The following is a 21,087-nucleotide window of genomic DNA, read 5'->3' as shown; positions in this document are numbered from 1 at the left end:
ATTAATATAAGGTTGGATTAAGTTGAGGATTCTCCTGTAAACCTGACAGAGGAGATTATCTTCAGATATAAATCTGCTGACGCTTGAGGGGAGGGGGTTGTCACATTCATAATGAATCTCATTTTTGGCTAGGGGCCAGCGGTCACATTCTTTTGGAGACGCATTCATTTCACGATTTACAGTATCACGGCACCAGAAATGGGTTTTACAAGTTCTACCCGTGCAGGGAATCGAACCTGTGCCTTCGGTGTGACGAGCTATAACTGTAGTAGCCACTAGGCTACCCCACCCCACCCATCTAATGAGAAGAAGGAGTTGGAGATACTGGGAACCTGTCATGCTCGAGGCCCTTTATCATCAAAAACTCCACAAAGAAGAATAAGATAAATATTTTATTTTTGTAAATGAGGTAAACAATTACGAAATTAACATACCCTATGTAAATAGATAAATATGCCAATTAGGATAACCTGAGATATGATTCTCATTTAAATATTATACAAATATATTCTTAAAATATTAAAACTAAATCATATGGTCACTGCACTGGTCAGCTTGACAGTGGTTGACACCATTGGTCAAATCTAGCTAGACCACAGATCTTTTTGGACTGGTATCGTTTTTTAGAAAATAACTAGTCCCTCTGGAGTTTCACTGTCTCAGACTAACACGTCTTTCAATGCTTTAGATCAGTGACCGAGACGTACACGTCACATCATATGCTGACAGAACTTGGTTCGCTCGTTGACTCCTGGTCCCTGCAACTGGTCCTGTGTTGTGCCAGATTATCTATCGCCCCGGGCCACAGGTCAAAGGCCCACCCTGACCACAGACCACAAGGTGCCCCAACATACCTCCCCAATATGACCCGTGACTCCCGGTCCCTGCAACTGGTCCTGTGTTGTGCCAGAATATCCTTCTCCACGGGCCACAGGTCAAAGGCTCACAGCCCACAAGGTGCCCCAACATCGGATGTTTACTCTGATTTGATACCTCTCTGCCTGAAGATCTAACACCTCCATAAAAGGTTGCATTGGGTTAAACCGGAGTGAATTCAATTGAATCCAATCCAAATCATGTATAATGGCCCAGCCTTTATCATTTACATTTGGAACTGACCAATCAAGTTTATTTTCAAGACACACGAATCAAATGTGCTACACTGAATGCTTCGCTCACCCGTATGTGGTAAGAAAGTTTTGTTTGGTTTGTTTAGTGTTGCACTAAAAAATCGAATCTGGATCAGACAATTTAGTGACTGATATCATGAACATCGATCCACGCAATTGGGATATGATGACATGATCAACCAAGTCAGCAGGCCTGACCATCCGCCTTTCACGACAAGCATGGCTTGCTGAAGATCTGTTCTAATCGGATCTTCATGGATGGGTACGAAAGTACACTGGGAGCAGCCTCCTATGGAGGGGTTGACAGATCATCACACAGAGGGAATATCATCAGGGTAGATTGTTAACATTCATGATTGAAACAATGACTGACAATGTAAACACCGCTAATGGCTGAGAGAAACTTTTTGACATTCCACAAATAAGAGCAGCAACTCGACTGGATGAGCTTGTAGGAAAAATCTTTCACACAAACATAATGAATAAAACGTATTGCACAACTGCTACATTATTCAAGGCTGACATCTGCGTGTTTTGTGGTGTTTCATACAGATAATCAATGAACTTCACAGGGACAATGGAACAAAATACTTTAAGACAAAATATAGGATGCTTGTCTGAAGATAATCAACATGGATAATCCTCATGTAATGTGAGTGAGTTTGATCTAGGATTCCAAATCCAAATATTCTAGGCAGGCCAAAAGTAATTTTCTTTGGTTCAAAAGGTTTGTTTTTTTCTCACATTCAGAGGTATCACTTGTATTTTACATCACATTCAATACAATAGTGTAAAAGTAAGCATCATAGCTTCTTCCTCTTTTAATACTTGTCCTGTTTTGGAACAAAGGAATAAAACAGAAACATATAACTCTACTGAACAAAAACAAGTTAGGAATCATGAATATTTAGGGGGATATTTTTATGAAAGCGTGTGCTAAGTCTTCACTACAAAAAGTATACTAACATGAAGTCTACTTTGAGACTTTACTGCAACAGGCTACAGACTATAGAATGTCAGCCTCTGTGCAGGTCTAAATAAATTCCTGAAAGACCCCTGAAAGAGGACAAGCTGCTGAAGCTGTTACAGGTCAGGGCAGCTGTACAAACATCTGTATCATGCTGAAGGACCAGTCTCAGCCTGGACTCCATGGACTCGCCACAGTAGTAACTTTGTGGGACTTTCCAGACCGTCTCCGTGGTCTTGTGGTAGAGCGTCTGCCCGGAGAGCGTCTGCCCGGAGAGCGGAAGGTCCGGGGTTTGATCGCCTGCCGCGTCATACAAAAAGACGTTAAAATATTGTACTTGTTGTTACCCTGTCTGGCGCTCGGCATTAAGGGGCTAAAACAAGGACTGGTCGGCTCGGAGTCAGTATACTGTGACTGACTTGGGTATTCATGTTAAACTACGGCATGGTATCTCAGTGTGCTAGCACTATAAATCGGCATCAGTTCGGACTAGTACAAGCAGCCACACACACACATACACGTCGCTATATAAGTGCAATAATCTTGAACGCGACGTTAATCCCCATTGCATCTCACCTTGTGGGACTTTCCAGCCAGCTAAGGCTCTTCGAGTCACAATTCACAATGAGATACAAGGTTCTAATCAAAATCAGGAGTGTAAATGGGTCAGAGAGTTATGGCCTAGGACGTCAAAACCGCCACCAAAAATATCCAATATCAACCTACTGTATTTCCTCTACACGTATTTGATACACTGTTGTCTATTAATTTTGTGAGAGTCGTTGACCTGGTGTCTATAACAAGCCTGTGTGTATCAGAGACATGGCATCTAATAGTGGATACGTTATACAGTTCAGTTGGGTCATTGGCAGCCATTTTTTATGGATAGATATATAGGCTATTGAATGTATTCTTACACAGTTTTTGTGTGAAAAGGCTTAATTTGAAAGGTTTCAGTAGTAAATAAAATACAGCTCAAAACCCAGAATCAAGCATTCTTCAATGTCATGGCAGAGTCACAATTATATACTTCCAACAAGTTCTAATTATAATCAGGAGTGATCTCATGGACGGGTGCTGATTACACAGATAATTGCACTGATTGATCCTATTGCTAAGGCACACTGTCTGATCTAGTCAAATCTGGAGATGTCCCTCCCAAACAGGAGCGTCTTGGTCCAGTCCAGGGGGACCTGCATCCTCAGTCGCCAGCTGCCCAGCCGGGTCAGGTAGGCCGAGCGCCACAGCAGCCATGAGGGAAACCCTGCAAAGAAACAAAGTCTCACAATTGTCTATCAGCCTTACCACTAGTTTGAAATACACTCTCAAAAGAAGTTAAACAATCCCGATCCTTTCATATTATTATAGTCATCCAGTCATGGCATAGATGAAATAAAACGAAATAAAAATCAAATAAAAAATGATGCATTGGATTTATTTTAGATTCCATGAAAATGTCAAAAACAATAAAATGACCTCCAAACTCACATGCTTGATCGCATAACAAGCCTGCTCCTCCATTTGCACTCTAGCAGGCATTTGCCTATCCACAATTAAATAATGATCATTTGTACACTGTAATTTCTTTTGTATGCGTGGGAATAAAGGATTGAAATATACATGTACCTTTTGTTCTTTCTTTGTGACATTTACATCACAAATCAAGATCACTATTCAGTGAGAAATCAGTGTGGGAAACATACTATTTCTTCAATTGCGTTTATCGTTCTCGTTTTGATACTTTCATTTATTTCGTTTTGAGACTGAAATATTCGCTGATCTGTGTATAAAATGATGAAGCATCGATTGTATCTAGTTAATTCCCTGTTGTGGTATCCTGATTACAGCTTGCTGCTATGTCCGACTCTGACAGTGACAATAGTTTTCATTGAATGTAAATGTTTTCGGAAGATGAATTTCAGAAGATGTACAAGTGGATTACATGGATTACAAGTGATTACAAAACACAGATTGGTTCAATTGTTTAGTATATTTTCTCGAAATTACAATATGCAGTTGTAGTCTTGAAACAGCACTACAAAGATGAAGTGACATGTCATAGACTCTGTGAATCTGTGGCCCTTGTTAACGTGTTTCATTATGTAGGAGGGCATGGAGTCATCCCACAGATTACATCCTTACCTTGTCAGCTTGCTGACGGGGTTAACCTCTTTGGTCATGTGGACAAGGCATCCAACCTCTGATCAGAAGGTCTGTGGTTCGAATCCCATCACGGGACATGGAAATTTTATGGCCGCTACATTGGCGCCCAACATGGGGCTGAGCACATTCATAATAAATTTGAGTAAAATAAGCCTCAGTACCCTCCTAAGTGGCCCGGGACGTGCCTTCTGTTGACGGGGGAGTATGTAGCAGGGCGTGGAGTCATCCTACAGATGACATCCTTACCTTGTCAGCTTGCTGAAGGGGTTAACCTCTTTGGTCATGTGGACAAGGCCACTGACCTCGGATCAGAAGGTCCGTGGTTCGAATCCCATCATGGGACTTCGAAATTTTATGGCCGCTACATTGGCGCCCAACATGGGGCTGAGCACATTCATAATAAATTTGAGTAAAATAAGCCTCAGTACCCTCCTAAGTGGCCCGGGACGTGCCTTCTGTTGACGGGGGAGTATGTAGCAGGGTGTGGAGTCATCCCACAGATGACATCCTTACCTTGTGAGCTTGCTGACGAGGTTAACCTCTTTGGTCATGTGGACAAGGTGTCCGACCTCACAATACACATGGATTTACCCCCTTCCATTTACTCCACACCCACTGGTACAAAACACATTGTATACTTGGTGTTTATGGAACATAACTCGCGTGTGAGAGAAAACAATTTTTCCAGTCTCTGGATTAATGGACTTCAGGTGTGATAGCTGCCCATTGGCTGTTACCATGGTGAAGAAGTTGGTTTACCTTGTATTTTGATGTTGGGTGTGTCTGACAGAGCCTGATAGTCCCCAATGTATGCCAGCATCCCCATACTGGTGAACTTGAACTCTCCCACATCCTCGGCACATTTCTTGTTGAGGAAGTTGGCCAGGTAGCGCCCCTCCCGCTCCGCCACCTAAAACAGGATGACAGAGTCAGCAAGCTGGGTTTAGTGTTGCTGGGGACAGTATTTCATGGCGTGTCAGCGGGAGGAAAGCCGAAAGTGATGCAGGTCTTAGACGTTTACCAGTTTGGTGAAACCCACAAACACGGGTATGGTGTTGTCCATCCCAGAAACATAGTCAGGGTGAACCAGGATTTGAACCCGTACATCCCAATTGCTTAGATTGATGCTCATGATGTTAATCACTGGAGTGTCTGGTCCAGACTTGATTATTTACAAACCGCCATCATATAGCTGAGTGTGGGACTAACAAACAAACAAACATGTGGTTAAGCCGAGTGCAAGAGGTATACTTAGAGGATGGGAAACTGAATGACACTCACCACGTATGTTTGGTCACTTCCGTGTTACTTCAGGTTTTCTCAGTAAGGTGAGTGAGTTAGGTTTAACACCACTTTTAACAGTATTCCAGTTATATCGCGGTGTGTCAGCTTACTGTGGGAGGAAAGCCCGAAGTGATGCAGGTCTCAGACGTTCACCACTTCGGTGAAACCCACGAGCACGGGTATGGTGCTGACAAACCTAGAAACATAATTGGGGCGCACCTGGATTCGAACCCACAATCATAGGTTTCTGGCCTGCCCAAGGGACGCAACTCTGCACAGCGAATCGTGGCGCCTTAGATGACTGGGCCACCCGTACCCCTCTTCTCAGGAAGGAATATTCCCACTTTGAACAGTATTTCAATAATATCAGGACGTCAGCTTGACGTTGGAGGAAAGCCTGAAGTGAAAGATTTCTGAGTTGTTTCTGGCATGCATGAATGCAACCACAGATTAGGCTAAACAAAAAATAGTCTTGGTTATCAGGCACTCCCCACATCCTCAAAAAGTTCATTGCACATTTCGTTTCCAATTTCAATTTTTTTTGGCCCATTGTGTTTAAGCATTAGGATTTTTATATTTTTTTTAAATTGACAAAAAAACAACAACGTGCGGCAGACTTTATGATGATGCTGGTGGTGCCTGAGAAAACAAGACTATTATTCTTTTTAGTCTTACGGCTCCTCAGGCAACATGGCCACCCTTTGTTTCAGGATGTAAGATGGATGTATACGTTTTGATGGCTGTGTCACATACACCACTTGCATCCTACCCATGTTGCTGCTAATTTACCTGAGCTGTGCATGGCAGAGACAGGTCCTTGATGTCGGCACAGTCCCCCAGGGCAAACACGTCCTCCAGGGCATCGCCACCAGGGGTCTTCAGTACTCTCAGGTAGCGATCAGTCAAAATCTGAAATGTATTCACAAAACAGTTTATTTGTTGTGATACACTGCTCTCAGCAAATTCGAGACAGGGCCAGACAATCAAGTGATCGATATTGTGAGCAGCTGTCCACACAGTCGGAGTACAAGGGCACATTATAGACAAAGTCATCAAGTATGACCACCTGATCCATTTGGTCACCTCTTATGTGAAACTCAGCCACACAATACTCATCCATTACATTTCCATGTGAAACACAGACAGCCACACAATACTCAACCATTACATTTCCATGTGAAATGCAGACAGTCACACAATACTCAACCATTTCATTTCCATGTGAAACAAAGACAGTCACACAATACAGGAAGAGTACCAAACCTGTCCACGACTGTTCTTCTCCACCTTGAGACTGCGAGTGAAGTGCCGCGGTGCCAGTCCTGTGCTCCACACCACCAGTCCGCACGGAATCACACGACCATCAGCCAGGGTCACACTGTCCTCCTTCACCTCTGTCAGACATACCAGCAGTGTCAGACATACAAGCAGTGTCAGGGACAAACCAGCAGTGTCAGACATACCAGCAGTGTCACACATACCAGCATTGTCAGACATACCAGCATTGTCAGACATACCAGCATTGTCAGACATACCAGCAGTGTCAGACATACAAGCAGTGTCAGACATACAAGCATTGTCAGACATACCAGCATTGTCAGACATACCAGCAGTGTCAGACATACAAGCAGTGTCAATACCCTCATTAAAAACATATAGGGCCTGGAGTAGCCTAGTGGTTAAAGTGTTCGCTCGTCACGCCGAAGACCCAGGTTCAATTCCCCACATGAGAGACATTGTGTGAAGCCCATTTCTGGTGTCCACCATCATGATATTGCTTGAATATTGCTTTAAGTGACATAAAACCAAACTCATTCCCACCATATAATCATTTGACTTAAATAACTATCTTAAGTGCTAAATAATACATCTCAACTAAATAATGAACTTCAGGATCACAGAATATATTATGGGCTTTGCAAGGACGAACAAGACTTAAAACCCATCAACTTGATAAGAGTATTCGGAGGTGTCTAACCTGTAACAGAAGACTGGACCATGTCAAAGCGGTCTCTGTTTCGGATCTTCTTGGTGGCAAAGTTGCGAAGCCTCTCATCGAATGATGCCAGGATCTGGTTGGACTCCACCAGTGTGACCTTGACCAGCTGCTGCTGCTGCTTGTACAGATACATCACATCCTGGAGAACAAGACACACAGACATTGTCAGATTTCTGTGTCTCGAAAACCAACAAACAGGCAGTTCCGAATGAAAATGATAAAGGCATTTTTGTATACTAGTATATTGCTGTGAAGACTTTACACACCCTGTAATTTCTGCATGTCAAAATTCAAATGATGCGACCTTCTATGAACATGATGGAGGATTTGTCAGACTTTCATGCAGAGGAAAAATGATCTGATCTGAATGCAATACGGTTGTCGAAAATAAAATATGTAGGTGATTTATAATAGATATCATACTGTTACATAAATCAGTAAGGCGGCAAAAGTTTCAGTGGAAATATGAGTGTGTCAGGATATGATCTTAAACAATTGCGATTTAAAATTGAAATATATAGCAAGCGGTGCTTAATTATTTTCCAGGTTACTGACAATCTCACTAAAATCCCTTTCACATTCATCAACTAACACATTTTTCGTGACCTTGACACTTATTATCAGATGAATATTCCAGCATCTCACCTGCTGCACGAAGTCATACAACTCGGCTCCGAACTCCACACCAGTTGGGCCCCCTCCAACAATGACGATGTGAAGAAGTCGACGCGCTTCACTCTCATCAATCCCAGGCTGCACAGCAAGCTCAAAGTTGTTCAAGATGCGATTACGGATCCTTCTAGCATCACCAACTTCCTGAATGAAGGCATGATGGGTAATCAATAATAATGTGATAGATGTGATATCCAATCAGATCGTTGTTCTCATCTCGTATAGCTTCACAAAAATGGCGACTACCATGGGCGACCGCCTCGTATAACGAAAACATTCGCGATTTCATCCATGACAAAAAAACATAGACAATGGTTGGGGGGTTTAAAAGATGAAAAAGACATATTCGTGTCACTTAAGACAGACAGCAGTAAATCACTTTCAAACGAGGTGTGGCAGTCGTGGATGTTGATTTTGTCAAATGTTCTCTGATTGTCTGATTGGACTATCGACATGTACAATAGTCCAATCATATTTAGCACCGGAAAGTGAGCTTGATGGGAACAAGGGTGGAAACAAGACTTTGATAAAAAGGCCAGTGGACGCTCTTGCCTCAGGATACGCAGTTTGATTGAGAGCTCTGGTTCCATGTATCTGTGTGTGATGTGTGATGTCTGTGAATAAAGATCTGTAAGGAAATACAGCACACAAAATGAAAAGAATACATCGGGTAATTATGCAGACTGTTGTCAAACTCTTGGGTTTCTGAATCTTTTCATGCATATTTGTAAGCAAGCAACTCAAAATAAATGGGGCAAGAGTGTTTTATTTTTTGTATTTTACACAAATGTGCAGCTTAACTGTAGCCCTCACAGAATAAAATGAGAAAACTGCTACCACTTGGGCCTTACCAAACAAAATGAGAAAACTGCTACCACTTGAGCCTTACCTTTAGGAAGAAAGCATGCTCCGCTACTCCGGGAACATTGAAGGTGCTGCTGAGAGCTCCCACCCCAATCACTAGTTTGTCAAACTGTAGCCAGTAGTTGAGACTGGACTTCACCCCGCTCTCACACAACAGGGCCTTCTTCTCAAGGTCAAGGTCAGCGGCTCGGGAAAGGTGGAAGTGAGCTGACTGACGGAATCCGGTATTGCGAATTGGTTCGATGATCGACCTGCATGTGGAACATCCTAACTCATTGGTATTACATAATATTAATATCATTTAATCAGTCAAATATCAAAACCAGCAGGAAATATTTGGAATGAAGGTAGCCTCGAATGAATGTTATAGGAGGAGATGGGATTGTTGTTTTAGGTATAAATAAGATGCTGGCACATCCAGTGTTTCCGTTCTCCAGTATATACCGGATATTGAACGGTAAAATATGACTGGCCCACATGACCAGCAGATAAAAATGCCTCCGGAAACACTGACATCTAATTGACACAATCCTGCAAGGCAAATTATTGTTCTGTAAGACTAAGCATTTTACTTTTTAACTTTGTTTTCAAACTGACAAGTTAATTGCAACAATATTTTGTTTGTTTGTTGTTTAAGGCTGCACTCAGCAATGTTCCAACTATATGACGGTGGTTGGTACAAAATCGAGTATCAACCAGACAACCCAGTGACTGACATAATGAGCATCAATTTACGCAACTGGGATACGATGACATGCCTCAACCAAGTCACCGAGCCTCAGCACCCGATCATGTTTGTAGCCCCTTACTACAAACATAGTTGCCTTTTACAGCTAGCATGGGTTGCTGAAGACCAGTACTAACCCAGATCTTCATGGGCAACAAAGCACAAGCAGAGCCTTGTTCAATAAAGTTCATAAAGCAGACTTTAATCAATTTCCTTTCAAGGCAAGGCTAGACCTAGAAGGAGGAATTATGTCAGGAAATCTTTCACAGAGGGTAATATGAGAATAACTATTGTCAGAGAATCTCTCACAGAGGGAAATGCGTTTTATCTGACCTGAACTCGAGAGTCCCGACGGTCGTGCTGGCCAGGAGAGGCGTGAACAGGAAGTGGTTTCTGGGACTGACAACAATGACATCATACAGTTTCTTGTTGATGTTCTTCAGCACACTGTAACTGCCCCATCCGGTTCCCAGCACCACCAGCTTCTGTCGACCGCCCTGGGACGAGAAGCAGGCATGGCTGCCACCATGGCACCAGACAAGACGTCTGCTCCGAATATTGAAAAGTCTGGCACGAACAAGCATTTTACACACACTATACTGCAACTTCTATCCTCTTGTCTGTAAACGTGGTAAATACATTTCTAATGGCAGGAGACCTTGCTACACATTACTCAATCAAAAGTTTGATAAACACTACAACAGTGCTCACATGAAGTCACTCCAGGCTCTTAGAAACAAGTTCTGCAGAGTGTCTGGTTAGAGTTATGATGAATATTTGTCAACCTGAAACAAAAATTTCACAACTTAAGAATTATGATGTTCTTGGCTTATCATATTCATAAGTTTTTAACAAAGTATGAAAAGTGACATATTGTGTTTGTATTTCTTGCAGTTCTTTTATGAGGCATCGCTTCCCACAGATGGCGCTGCTTGTTTGCTTTTCCGTTTATCTTCTGGTGCATGTGGGTTTTCTCCCTTGTAAAAGTCTTTCAGCAATTTTACAGCCTCATCTGCCATCACACCAGATATACAAACAAACTTGGGTCCAAGACTCGGAAGATCATCACTCGCCACATTCAAGATGGAACCACAGCCACCGAATCTTTCATTGGCACATCCGAACACAATCATGGGCACATGCATTTGTTTCAGAGCCCCAGCACACATGATGCATGGTTCCACCGTCACATATAAGACCAGTTCTGAAAACACCTCAGTCGTGTTTTTATCATTAGCTTTACACCACTTAAACACTTCTTCAATGGCAACAATCTCTGCATGTCTGGTAGCATTCTTCGTCTCGTTGACCTCATTCCTGCCAGTAGCGATCACCTCGTCCTTGTACACCATGATGCAACCGACAGGAACTTCTCTATTTTTCAAAGCATTGTGGGCAAGTTCCATTGCTTTACCCATCCAAACAAAATGTTCATCATTCGACATTTCGCTACCCGTTAATCTATGAAGTTTAGCTCTTTGAAAATTGCACTCGATTCTACATTGACATTGTAGTTAAAAAAGCACTTTCAACACAAAAGGTATAGATCTATGTAGATGTGCAAGTCATTCTGAGAATGAAAGCTCAAATATGAATTTACCATTGATTGTATAAAATATTTTTTAAGAACTTGTCGAATTCATAACTTAATCCACCTCAGTATTTTCATAATCTGTTCTGTAGGCTATGATGAATCAATCAAAACTATCCATAAAAATAGAAGATCAAATTGTGACAATGACGCTTTACACATCTGAAAGTGATGCTACGCTTATTATTTGAAGTGTTGAGAAAACATGCCTCCAAGTACTTTCTCAACATCACCAATAGGATTCACTTCTGTACACATGCAGTGTCGGGAGCTAAAGTGACTCCCCGGCATTGTCTCTTGCATTCTTTTCAAACTGTTGCATATCTCAAAATATATTAACATATGATTTGAGATAATAAGTATCACTGTTCATGTTTCATAACCATCCTGTTTTAACTACTGACAGACTGACGCGGCGACAAATTGGGATTCATTGTTTACCTTTTACAGACAAGTGGACGCGGAAGTGTCAACTTCTGTCTGTGCAGCGGTCTTCGTTATATATCGGCTGTTTCCGCCAATCCACGAGCACTTCCGTAATAATAATTATCTTTACGGAGCAACCCGAAGTTAAAAGCAGGCAGAAGACGTGACGTCATTGAAAGTACCACTGAACATTTCATGACGTTTACACAAAGGTGCACGGAGGGAAGAGCAAATTGCAACCCGTATAACAGAAGCGACAAATCAGATCAAAGCGAATGTGACACTACAGAAAACCCACTGCAGCAAGATGAATCCACTGACATTCGTTGTAAGTCAGGGTGTCACCAACAACGGTTTTGAAAATTATCAGCGCCATTTTGGTTGTAATATTTGTGAACTGTTAGTTTCAATGTTTGTAGCAGACGCTTTTTTCCAAGTCAATTTCCTTTTATAACTTTTAATACATATACTTTATGCTTGGCACTTACGTTATCGATGGGTTAACTTTCATGGAACGGTAGGAGCGTGCATATCGTGTTAAGTGAACTTAATTTTGTTTTTCTGTATGACCAAAAAGTATTCTTGACTTTGACCTGCCTGAAAATCCAAAGCAAGTTTCTGAATGGAAAATGAAAAGTGTGAAAATATGAAAATGAATGAGTAGGAATATTGAGTAAATCCTGATTTATGACACAATCAGCAATGTTACAATGTGTACAGGTGTATCACAATGCCCTGTAAGTGTACTAGTAGGCTAGTCAAGTCAGGGGCGAACAAGAATCTGTAACTTGTGTGGAGAAATGCTAATCATGTGTTTTAGGGTTTTCATAGCTGTACATATCACATGGCCACAAATTCTCAGTGACAACCTCAAGTAATGTGAAAATGTTGAATTTCTGTTTTATAAATACAGCTTTTACTTTTATTATCTTTGTGTACTGCGAAAGGAATTCACAGGCATTGGGCAAAAAGGGCCTTGTTGGTGTCATATACAAACATTATGACATCATCAATCAACACATAGCATCAGATTTTGCGCCAACAGAATTGTTCAATAGGTGCAAAATCTGATGTTATTTATTGATTGATCTTTAGTTGTAGCAGTAATTCAAATAAAAAGTTTGTCTAATACTAAGCTATGATGTAGAACGCAACATCAGCAACTTTGGATTCAGCAGCCAAGAAAAGCTCATCATTACCATTATCTGAATGGTCTTGCACTAGTGACTAGCATGGTTACTGTATAACATACTTTGTCAGATGACTACTTTTTTAATAGTATTTTAAACACTTTGCTGTGATTGGTTGGATTGTTGTTTTATGCCTCACTCAGCAATATTCCAGCTATATGATGGCGGTCTGTAATTAATCGAGTCTGGACAAGACAGTCCAGTGATTGATATCATGAGCATTGTTCCACGCAATTGGGATCGATGACATGCTTCAACCAAGTCAGCGAGCCTGACACCCGATCACTTTAGTCGCCTCTTACGACAAGCATAGTCGCCTTTTACGGCAAGCATGGGTTGCTGAAGAACTGTGACTGTTAACAGATTGTCTGAGCTATTTTGAAAACAAATAATAATATGTCAATTGATGGTCAACATCCATGTGGAGTATGAGGAGATCTATTCATTTTCTAGCATTTGTCTGTTTCAAATTATATCAATGTTTTTAGACAGTTGATAGAAGGATATCCTTTCAATACTTATTAAATCTTGGAAATTTCCTATTCCATTTTCATAGCTTTTGTAGTTTGCAATAGTGCATCTGATTATTGTGTAATTTAAGTGTTGATGCATAACAGTGTAGGTGCAAAAATTGTGACACTTAATTTTATGATTGTTGAACATGAATAATATTTTCTGAGTGGTTGACCTTTATGTTTAGACACATCCAAGCGTTCGAATCAAGGGCACTGAAAACAACTACTCTCCCAGTGTGTGTCAAGACACGTCATGCAACAACAAGACCCCACATATGCACTGTCCTTTCTGTGTGAAGTCCGACTCATACCAGGATCCCGTCATACTGAAAGCTCACTACAGAGTCAAGCATGTTGACAAAGGAATTGAGTTTGCTGGTAGGTAAATTTCTTTTCACAAACCACCAAAAAACTAGCAGTTATTTTTGTTATGTAATCATGGTTAGATTACTTATGGCCTTTGTCAATGTCATGTACATATATCTGTCACCCCTTTTATATCTGCACCTGTCTAGGGTGACAAGTTTACCAATGTATCTATGTATGCTGGCTTTATACTGAACAATACGCAATACGTCTATCCATGTGTCAATTCATATTTTAGTCTTATGTGGACATTGTAGACTTTAAAAAAGTAATATTTACAAAATTTCACAACAAGTGCCAAATCTAAATTCATCATGTTTATAATAATTATGGTCCTGTTAGAACTGTAGTCTATGTTAAAGCTGTAATTATTTGCTCAGTGAATTGCCATGAAACATGTTTTTATGTTCCATAAAATTAGCAACATTTTCTGTTCAATCATGTCCTTATTGTTAGGGAACCTTTCAAAAGATTGACTAAGCTGAAAGAATATTATTATGTTTTTTTGAGTGAAAGGCTGTGACAGCCTAGTTTTAGGTTAATTAATTTTGCAAACTGCTAACCAAATTGTGCACTGTTCATGAAAGATCAATGGATATAAAAAAAGGCCATTGATTACTGTGTAATTTTTTGCCACAAGTTCATTCAGTTTTTGATTAACTTACTTACTTTAGTGTTTATAAAGCCACTTATGACCATGATGATGTATCAGTACTTTTTGTAAACTGTTGGTTAGTCATGGGTTTTCACATTACCAAGCAACTTAATTATTATAAATTTCAGGTTTGAAAGTGTTACGATGTTGTGACCACTGTGATATTGTTGGTGTAATAAAGGGAGAAAAGAAGTTCAAAGGAGCTCACTGGCATTGTTACAAGTGTAGAAATGGCTTCAACAGACGAGACGAGGCTATCAAACATTACAAGACACACTTCAGAAATCCTCAAACAACCTTCCAAATACAAATTGCTCAAGTAAGTCATCTGTTTAGACAGTATGTAGTCTATGTACTGAGTCATGCAAACATAGCAGCGTTAGAAATTGGCACTAGTCCTATAGTTCTTGCTAATGCGCCCAATAGTTAAAGTATGATAAGGACTTGTAGAAATGTGCCATTTTTAAGGGTTATGCATTATCTGACAACCATAATAAATCAGCCAGGACCATCTTCGACAGCAATCATAGAGCTATGTCAATCATAACTCCTGTCTTCAACGTGGGCTTGCAACAGTCATTATGCTGATATAGCTTTGTGGAACGGGACCTAGAACTGTCTAGGTCATTAGGCATTTTGGTCAAACTGAATTCGCACTAGCTTAAATGGGCCTTTTGGCTTTTGTTTTCACACATTGTAATGTTACTTGTAATGAACACTCGATTTAACAAGAATAAGTGCTATGCGTATCACTGATCAGTTAGATCGCTGACTTTGTGTGCTGGCGATTAGATGCCTCCCTCTGGCAAGTGTGGGTTTGAATCCCGGACGGGACTTAACCCATAAAAGTACAAGAATCTGTACTTTATTAAGAAAGTGTTATCCCAAATATAACATTAGTTACATTTGACCACTTCCTAAATGGCATTGTGTATTCATGATCAGTTCATTTCTATATTGGCATGATTAGGAGCTGATATATTGTGGATTGAGGTGTTCCTATTTATCTTCATTAGCATTATTAATGGAATACTTGTCTGAAGTGGACAATTTAAAGGATTTGATGGCCATGAATGTGTTGAAAATGACTGGAAAGGGCTTGAACTAAATTTAAGATAATTTGAAGTTTGTTGAGCTAAGTAAATGGAAGATGTAAGGATGTCCCTATGTTCTTTATCATGCTCATTTCTTCTTTATCTTTCTCATCATTCTTTGATATGGAGTTGTTTGGTTTGTATCAGGAGGTGAATCAGTGTAGCAGCAGTGCTGCTGACACCACCCACAGTATTTGTTCTGACCAGGACATCATACACCCTGCCCTCACTCAGGCTGCCTGTCTTGCCACAACAGACCATAGTAAGTAAACCTGTTTCTCCATCTTCCTTCACCTGTTTATCATTATTTGCATGGCTCAGAACTCGCATAATAATGGTTATAAAACTATTCAGTATCCCAAGTGATGCCAAGGCTTGTTTTTGTTTTGTTTTTCACCTTAAAGTATGAACTCGATATGTTTAACTGGTCCAGGGGATAAATGTGTAAGGGTTGTGGACTTTTTATAAACATGATGAATTTCAATGGTGGAAATATTCAATGCCTGGCGTGTCCTACTTGTTGAGATCGCAGGACCAAAAAAAAGCTGTCTGGGGATAACCTGAAAATTTAGCATACCTTTAGTCAATTTTGATGAAATATTTGTAACAAGTTCTAAATTATATAGCTTTGAAAGTGTAAACATCAACACTATGACCAATCCAAATGACAGCAGTTTACTGTTTATTTCCTTGTTCTGATTTGGATCACACTTAAGGACACACTCTCTGGCTGGTTGATCAGAGTCATATAGCCAGTTAGACGATGTATTGTAAGAAGCCATGGTAGGTCGCGCTCACTGCTCAAAACATATGGTATTCATTTATTATGACCTAGCACTGGATGAATCCGTTATTCATGGTGGGAGACATAATGTATTCCAGTATGTTGCAAAACTGTCCCTGAATTTATGTAAGCTGGAGAACCTGACGTTGCACCTATTTAAGAGCAATCATTCTTTGCAGCAGTATTGACAAGTAATGGTGTGTGTAAGACGTCCGACGGAACTGTTCAGGTGTCCATTGCTGCCAACGAGACAATAAATGCTGCCGATGGTCAAACAATCATGATCATATCAGAGGAACAGTTGGAGGCAGCTCAGATAGAAAACACGTTCGGAACACAGATAATATCAACAGAGGTTCATACATCATTACATTTATTCTATAGGCAGCACATATATAACAATTCATTAAAGTTATTAACCAATAATGTACTCGCAGGTATTGGAGGAGAAGTTAAGCAATTATTTTGTTAAATGTGAGAATTAAATTGGATATAGAAAATACAAGGTTTTTTCAGACTTGGTAGGTAATAGATGAATTAGCTGTAAATGCTCAACATGTGTGTCACTTTTGATTACATGAATATTTCACCTGAAGCAGTTTCTGTAGAGAAAAATGAAAACATGGCCAATGCTTTTAAAAGGAATTACTAATCATCTAAGTAAACATCTATTTCAGGATGTAAGTTATCTTGATCCGAAACAGTCTCTTGAGAGGAAGTACGAGTCTGCAGAAATCCGTTGTCAAAGACTGGAGGAAGAGAAAGCACAACTAAAGGCAGAACTTGACCAGAACAGATCACAAGTTAGTGATGAAATGTTTTGTGTTTGAATCTTTCTATTCCATTATATAATTAATACTCTCAGAGGAGACCTAACCTTCTCATTCTACTTCTCTGACAGTCTTTGCTCATGGGAATCTTTATTGATTTTACATATGGGCTAGAATACATGTAATATCAATACCTACTCGGACGAAAGGTTAGGGTTTAAAGGTCTGGGTATGTTTATTTAAAGCCACAGTCAGCAATATTCCAGGTATATGTCGATAATCAAGTCTGGATCAGGAAATTCAGTGATTGATATGATGAGCATAAATCCATTCCAATGGAGTTTGCCCATCTCAAACCAGTTCAAACTAGAATCCTCACAGGGGCATGTTGAATGTGTCATTGAAGGAGTTCAGGCTCGCTGACTTGGTTGATGCATGTCATCGTATCCCAACTGCATGGATTGATGCTCATGATATAAATCACTGGATTGTCTGTTCCAGACTTGATTATTTACAGACCGCCATCATATAGCTGGAATATTGCTGAGTGTGGTGTTAAACAACAAACCAACCAACCAAATCATTGTAGGAGTACATAGGGGTTTCAATATAGACCGCAATATTACAGCTATTTCACATCAGTCTTGAAATGATTTATTCTTTACATAATTAACCCAGTAGGACACTATCTGCATTGACGACACTATCAGCCAGGCAATATTACTATGAGCAACAGATGCCCAATTTAGATGAGTATTCCATCCGGTGAATATCCTCTACTGTTGTAGATCCAAGCTCAGGCTGAGGAGATCAACTTGTACAAGCGGAGAGAGCAGGAGCTTCTAAACCAACTGCAACTGACAGAACAGATCAATATGCAGGATATGTTGACCTCACTGCAGCAGCAGCACAAAGACCTGCTCAGTGCCCAGCTGGCATCTCTCAGACAGGCCTTCATCACACGACTACCACAGGAGCTGGTCGTCAGCTCCAATATAGTCCATATTTCACCCGAATCTTACGAAATCCACATCAATGACGAGCAGGAGAAGGTGGAAGAGACTCATGTTGTGGGTGACGGACATCATATCGTTCACATCAAACAGGAATGTGCTCCCAAGGACCAGAGTGTGAGTGAGAATGGTGTTGGTGCAGCAGGTCCCAACATTCAAACTACTACAGAACTTGTGTCCCCCTGTCTTGTCATGTGTGTAGAGGATGAGTCCGGTCAGCAGAACACTGACAGTACCACTGATCAGAACTCCCTTGTCATTGACCATACTCAGATGGACCAGGACGCAGCCAACTCAGCCGCTGCCTTAATACAGAATGGACAAACTGAAGTGGCCGGTTCTCAGATAGAGATAACAGAGGTATTAGAAGAATCAGAACCTGCAAAGAAAAGGCTTCGATCCACGTGATGCATGTAGTCCATTCTTAAATCTACCTCTGGGCAAATGTGTCTGAAGTGTTTGATAACTAAAGTGCATTTCTTTCGGCGTCCTTTTTTTAACCTATGTTGAACAAGATTATGTCATGGACTTGATACAGTTACTATACTAGTCAAATAATTTAGATATATTTTCCAGAGGCCCATTTGTTCCCTTGCTAGAGTTAGATATACTTTGGAATGATCAATGATGTGAATCAAGTAGCTGGTTTACTGTGACATGGATTGTTCATGCTTGTGCCCTCATTCAAATGTCAGTAAATTTTGTTACTGAAAGTAAGTTGTCTTTTTGTTCTTGACCACTGATGCCAGTGCTTTTTTCAGAATTCAAGATGCTGTTGTGGTCATTAGGAATCATATTCTCAGTTCAAAAGGTTTGTTGTAGATGCTCGACCTGTCATCTATTTATGGACAGTTGTCTGTAAGTGAAGAAAGATACGGGTTAGAAGAGGTCTTCAGCAACCCATGTTTGTCAGGTGGTCAGGCTCGTTGACTTGGTTGATGCATTTCATCTTATCCTCATGCTCATGATGTCAATCACTGTATTATCTGGTCCAGGCTCAGTTATTTACAGACCGCTGTCATATAGCTGGAATATTGCTGAGTGCAGCGTTAAACAACAAACAAATAACCTAAGCGAGGAGGAGGTTTTGTAATGAGTAAACCCAGGCAATGTAGGACTTCTCATTGTTCCACCTCAACTCATCAGACATCAGTCGGAGAAGGTCAAACATGGCGGAGTGTAACACGGTAATCCTTGATTTACAGCAACATGCTTAATGGATTTTTAGTTATTGGTTTTCAGTATGTAAGTGACTTACAAATGAAAACATTTGTAGTTCTAACATATCAGTTTTCATTGAACATATCAATTTAACATTAGTGCCAAACTGAGAGTGAAGATGACTTAACCCTAATTTCATTCATTACCCATGTTATTTGTGTCACATTTTCATTATGTGGAACTTGTGTCCATCTGCTCCTATCTATGTCCAAGTTATGTTTGCAAATTGCATGTTGTAATAGTACATAACAAACGTAAGTGTTTGTAAAGATCAATGTCTTTTTCGTGAACTTAGAACTTCAAGGAGAATAGACCAACTCCATCGTGAGGTGGATAGAACATCTGCCTGGAGCATGGAAGGTCTGTGGTTGAATCCTCTGGCTTCGTCACCTTGCCCAGCGTTCAGTAATAAGGAAATAAAACAACAACTTGTCTCGAAGTCTGTATATGATGTTTCAGTTGGGTATCCATGTTAAACTGCATAGTATCTCTGTTGGCTTTCACTGTAAGACTGGCATAAGTCCGGACTAGTTCATGTTGCTTGAATGCGACATTAGGCCCTATTTCAGCTCACCTCGAAGGGAATACAGGCTCTTCAAATGGAAAAGCCTGTAAAATATAACACCAGCACCGCACAGTTAGTTCAGTTGAGTTTCTTAAAAGTTAAATTCGAAAGTCATATTACAAAATCAGTGCCTGAGCATTCAGAGTAGAATTTAGCTTAATTCAGACATGTGCTTTTCGTAACGCCTAGATTTGTGGCAAAAAATGATAGTCCTTCCAATTGTCCATTAGGGGACATGTGTATCACTGTAAATAATTTGTACTGCTGCTTCCTCAAATTCACAAGCAGTTTTATGAATCAAACATGATAGAATGGGTTTGGTTTAACACCATTGTTTAGAGTGTGTCGATTATATTACTGCATGTCAACTTTATGTGAAAAACAAACATGAAATAAGTCCAATAATTGTGGCTATGCTACAATGTGTTGCTTCACTAAGAATGCCATGGAACTATTTTGGAAAATAATACCAAGACATTTGTACTGTTTAGTTATTTTTAAGGTATTACCCCCAGGTGATGGTAATATCTCTTGTGATAACTGAACCGTTAATTTCCAGGTATTGCAATAAGTTTTGCAAAGTGTCACGATTTGTGTTGCACTGTCAGTATACAATAGTATTACAAGATTTACAGTTTATAACGAAACATTTTCAAGACAATAACAAACGGCATGAAGCGATTTTAACTCCATAAATGACTATCTGTCATTATTTTGCCTAGTCAATGTGTCAACTAACGTAAAAGGGAAGTCAACAGTTTGTTCGGGCCACTTACGATAAAGGGAGACAATTTGAGGGGAGGTAATTCTTGTATGACAATAATTCCGTCAAAGTGTTCACTTTTCTAAACTTCGGAAAACTAGGGAATTACATCCGACATCATTTTTGTCACTGATGCGTCAAATTTGGAAATGTCCTCCACACCTCTACCATAAACTCTTTGAAAGGTTTACTGAGTCCTTGAATGTTGAACCTTGATCAAACAACCTTTGAGTCGTATGACGCTCTTTGAGATCTTGGTAGAAAAATCATGCTCGACTGAACCTCAAAAGTTGTGAAATGTTAACACCGCCACACTCCGCAATATGAC

General features: G+C 40.3%; 3 protein-coding genes across 5 annotated transcripts; 1 reads left to right on the top strand and 2 right to left on the bottom strand.

Annotated features, from left to right (window-relative positions):
• Positions 1-3,129: 3,129 nt before the first annotated feature.
• Positions 3,130-10,576, bottom strand: LOC139455781 (uncharacterized). The gene is made up of 8 exons (XM_071237327.1): positions 10,140-10,576; positions 9,105-9,330; positions 8,189-8,359; positions 7,523-7,682; positions 6,808-6,938; positions 6,334-6,453; positions 5,020-5,170; positions 3,130-3,361 (listed from the first exon to the last, which is right to left on the bottom strand). Exons 1-8 carry the CDS (start codon positions 10,388-10,390, stop codon positions 3,231-3,233), a joined length of 1,341 nt encoding a protein of 446 aa, XP_071093428.1. The 5' UTR covers positions 10,391-10,576; the 3' UTR covers positions 3,130-3,230.
• On the bottom strand, positions 10,570-11,372 carry LOC139455782 (tRNA-specific adenosine deaminase 2-like). Its single transcript, XM_071237328.1, has one exon. It carries the CDS (start codon positions 11,249-11,251, stop codon positions 10,706-10,708), a length of 546 nt encoding a protein of 181 aa, XP_071093429.1. The 5' UTR covers positions 11,252-11,372; the 3' UTR covers positions 10,570-10,705.
• A 628-nt stretch (positions 11,373-12,000) lies between these two features.
• On the top strand, positions 12,001-18,886 carry LOC139455780 (uncharacterized). Of its 3 annotated transcripts, none has more exons than XM_071237325.1 (7): positions 12,001-12,151; positions 13,714-13,906; positions 14,678-14,868; positions 15,791-15,905; positions 16,610-16,782; positions 17,105-17,230; positions 17,986-18,886. In XM_071237325.1, exons 1-7 carry the CDS (start codon positions 12,131-12,133, stop codon positions 18,616-18,618), a joined length of 1,452 nt encoding a protein of 483 aa, XP_071093426.1. In that variant the 5' UTR covers positions 12,001-12,130; the 3' UTR covers positions 18,619-18,886. The 3 variants fall into 3 exon arrangements, with proteins under 3 accessions (XP_071093426.1, XP_071093424.1, XP_071093427.1); XM_071237323.1 differs by having other exon boundaries at positions 16,607-16,782; XM_071237326.1 differs by lacking the exon at positions 12,001-12,151 and having other exon boundaries at positions 13,814-13,906; positions 14,731-14,868; positions 16,607-16,782.
• Positions 18,887-21,087: the final 2,201 nt, after the last annotated feature.

The sequence above is a fragment of the Haliotis cracherodii genome, unplaced genomic scaffold (assembly GCF_022045235.1).
Source record: "Haliotis cracherodii isolate W230 unplaced genomic scaffold, xgHalCrac1.p SCAF_11, whole genome shotgun sequence".
NCBI lineage: Eukaryota > Metazoa > Mollusca > Gastropoda > Lepetellida > Haliotidae > Haliotis > Haliotis cracherodii.
The sequence above is the reverse complement of the archived record's forward strand: the minus strand, read 5'-3'. Positions and strand labels throughout refer to the sequence as shown.

What these genes read in the sequence shown, in the direction of transcription:
- LOC139455782 (XM_071237328.1), bottom strand. Translation starts at nt 11,251, where the DNA reads ATGTCGAATGATGAACATTTTGTTTGGATGGGTAAAGCAATGGAACTT.
- LOC139455780 (XM_071237323.1), top strand. Translation starts at nt 12,131, where the DNA reads ATGAATCCACTGACATTCGTT. An exon ending in TCCAAATACAAATTGCTCAA is followed by an intron (nt 14,869 to 15,790) that starts GTAAGTCATCTG and finishes GGTTTGTATCAG; the next exon opens with GAGGTGAATCAGTGTAGCAG. An exon ending in CACAGATAATATCAACAGAG is followed by an intron (nt 16,783 to 17,104) that starts GTTCATACATCA and finishes CATCTATTTCAG; the next exon opens with GATGTAAGTTATCTTGATCC.
- LOC139455781 (XM_071237327.1), bottom strand. Translation starts at nt 10,390, where the DNA reads ATGCTTGTTCGTGCCAGACTTTTCAATATTCGGAGCAGACGTCTTGTC. An exon ending in TGTATGACTTCGTGCAGCAG is followed by an intron (nt 7,683 to 8,188) that starts GTGAGATGCTGG and finishes CTTGTTCTCCAG; the next exon opens with GATGTGATGTATCTGTACAA. An exon ending in CTCTGCCATGCACAGCTCAG is followed by an intron (nt 5,171 to 6,333) that starts GTAAATTAGCAG and finishes ATCCTGTTTTAG; the next exon opens with GTGGCGGAGCGGGAGGGGCG.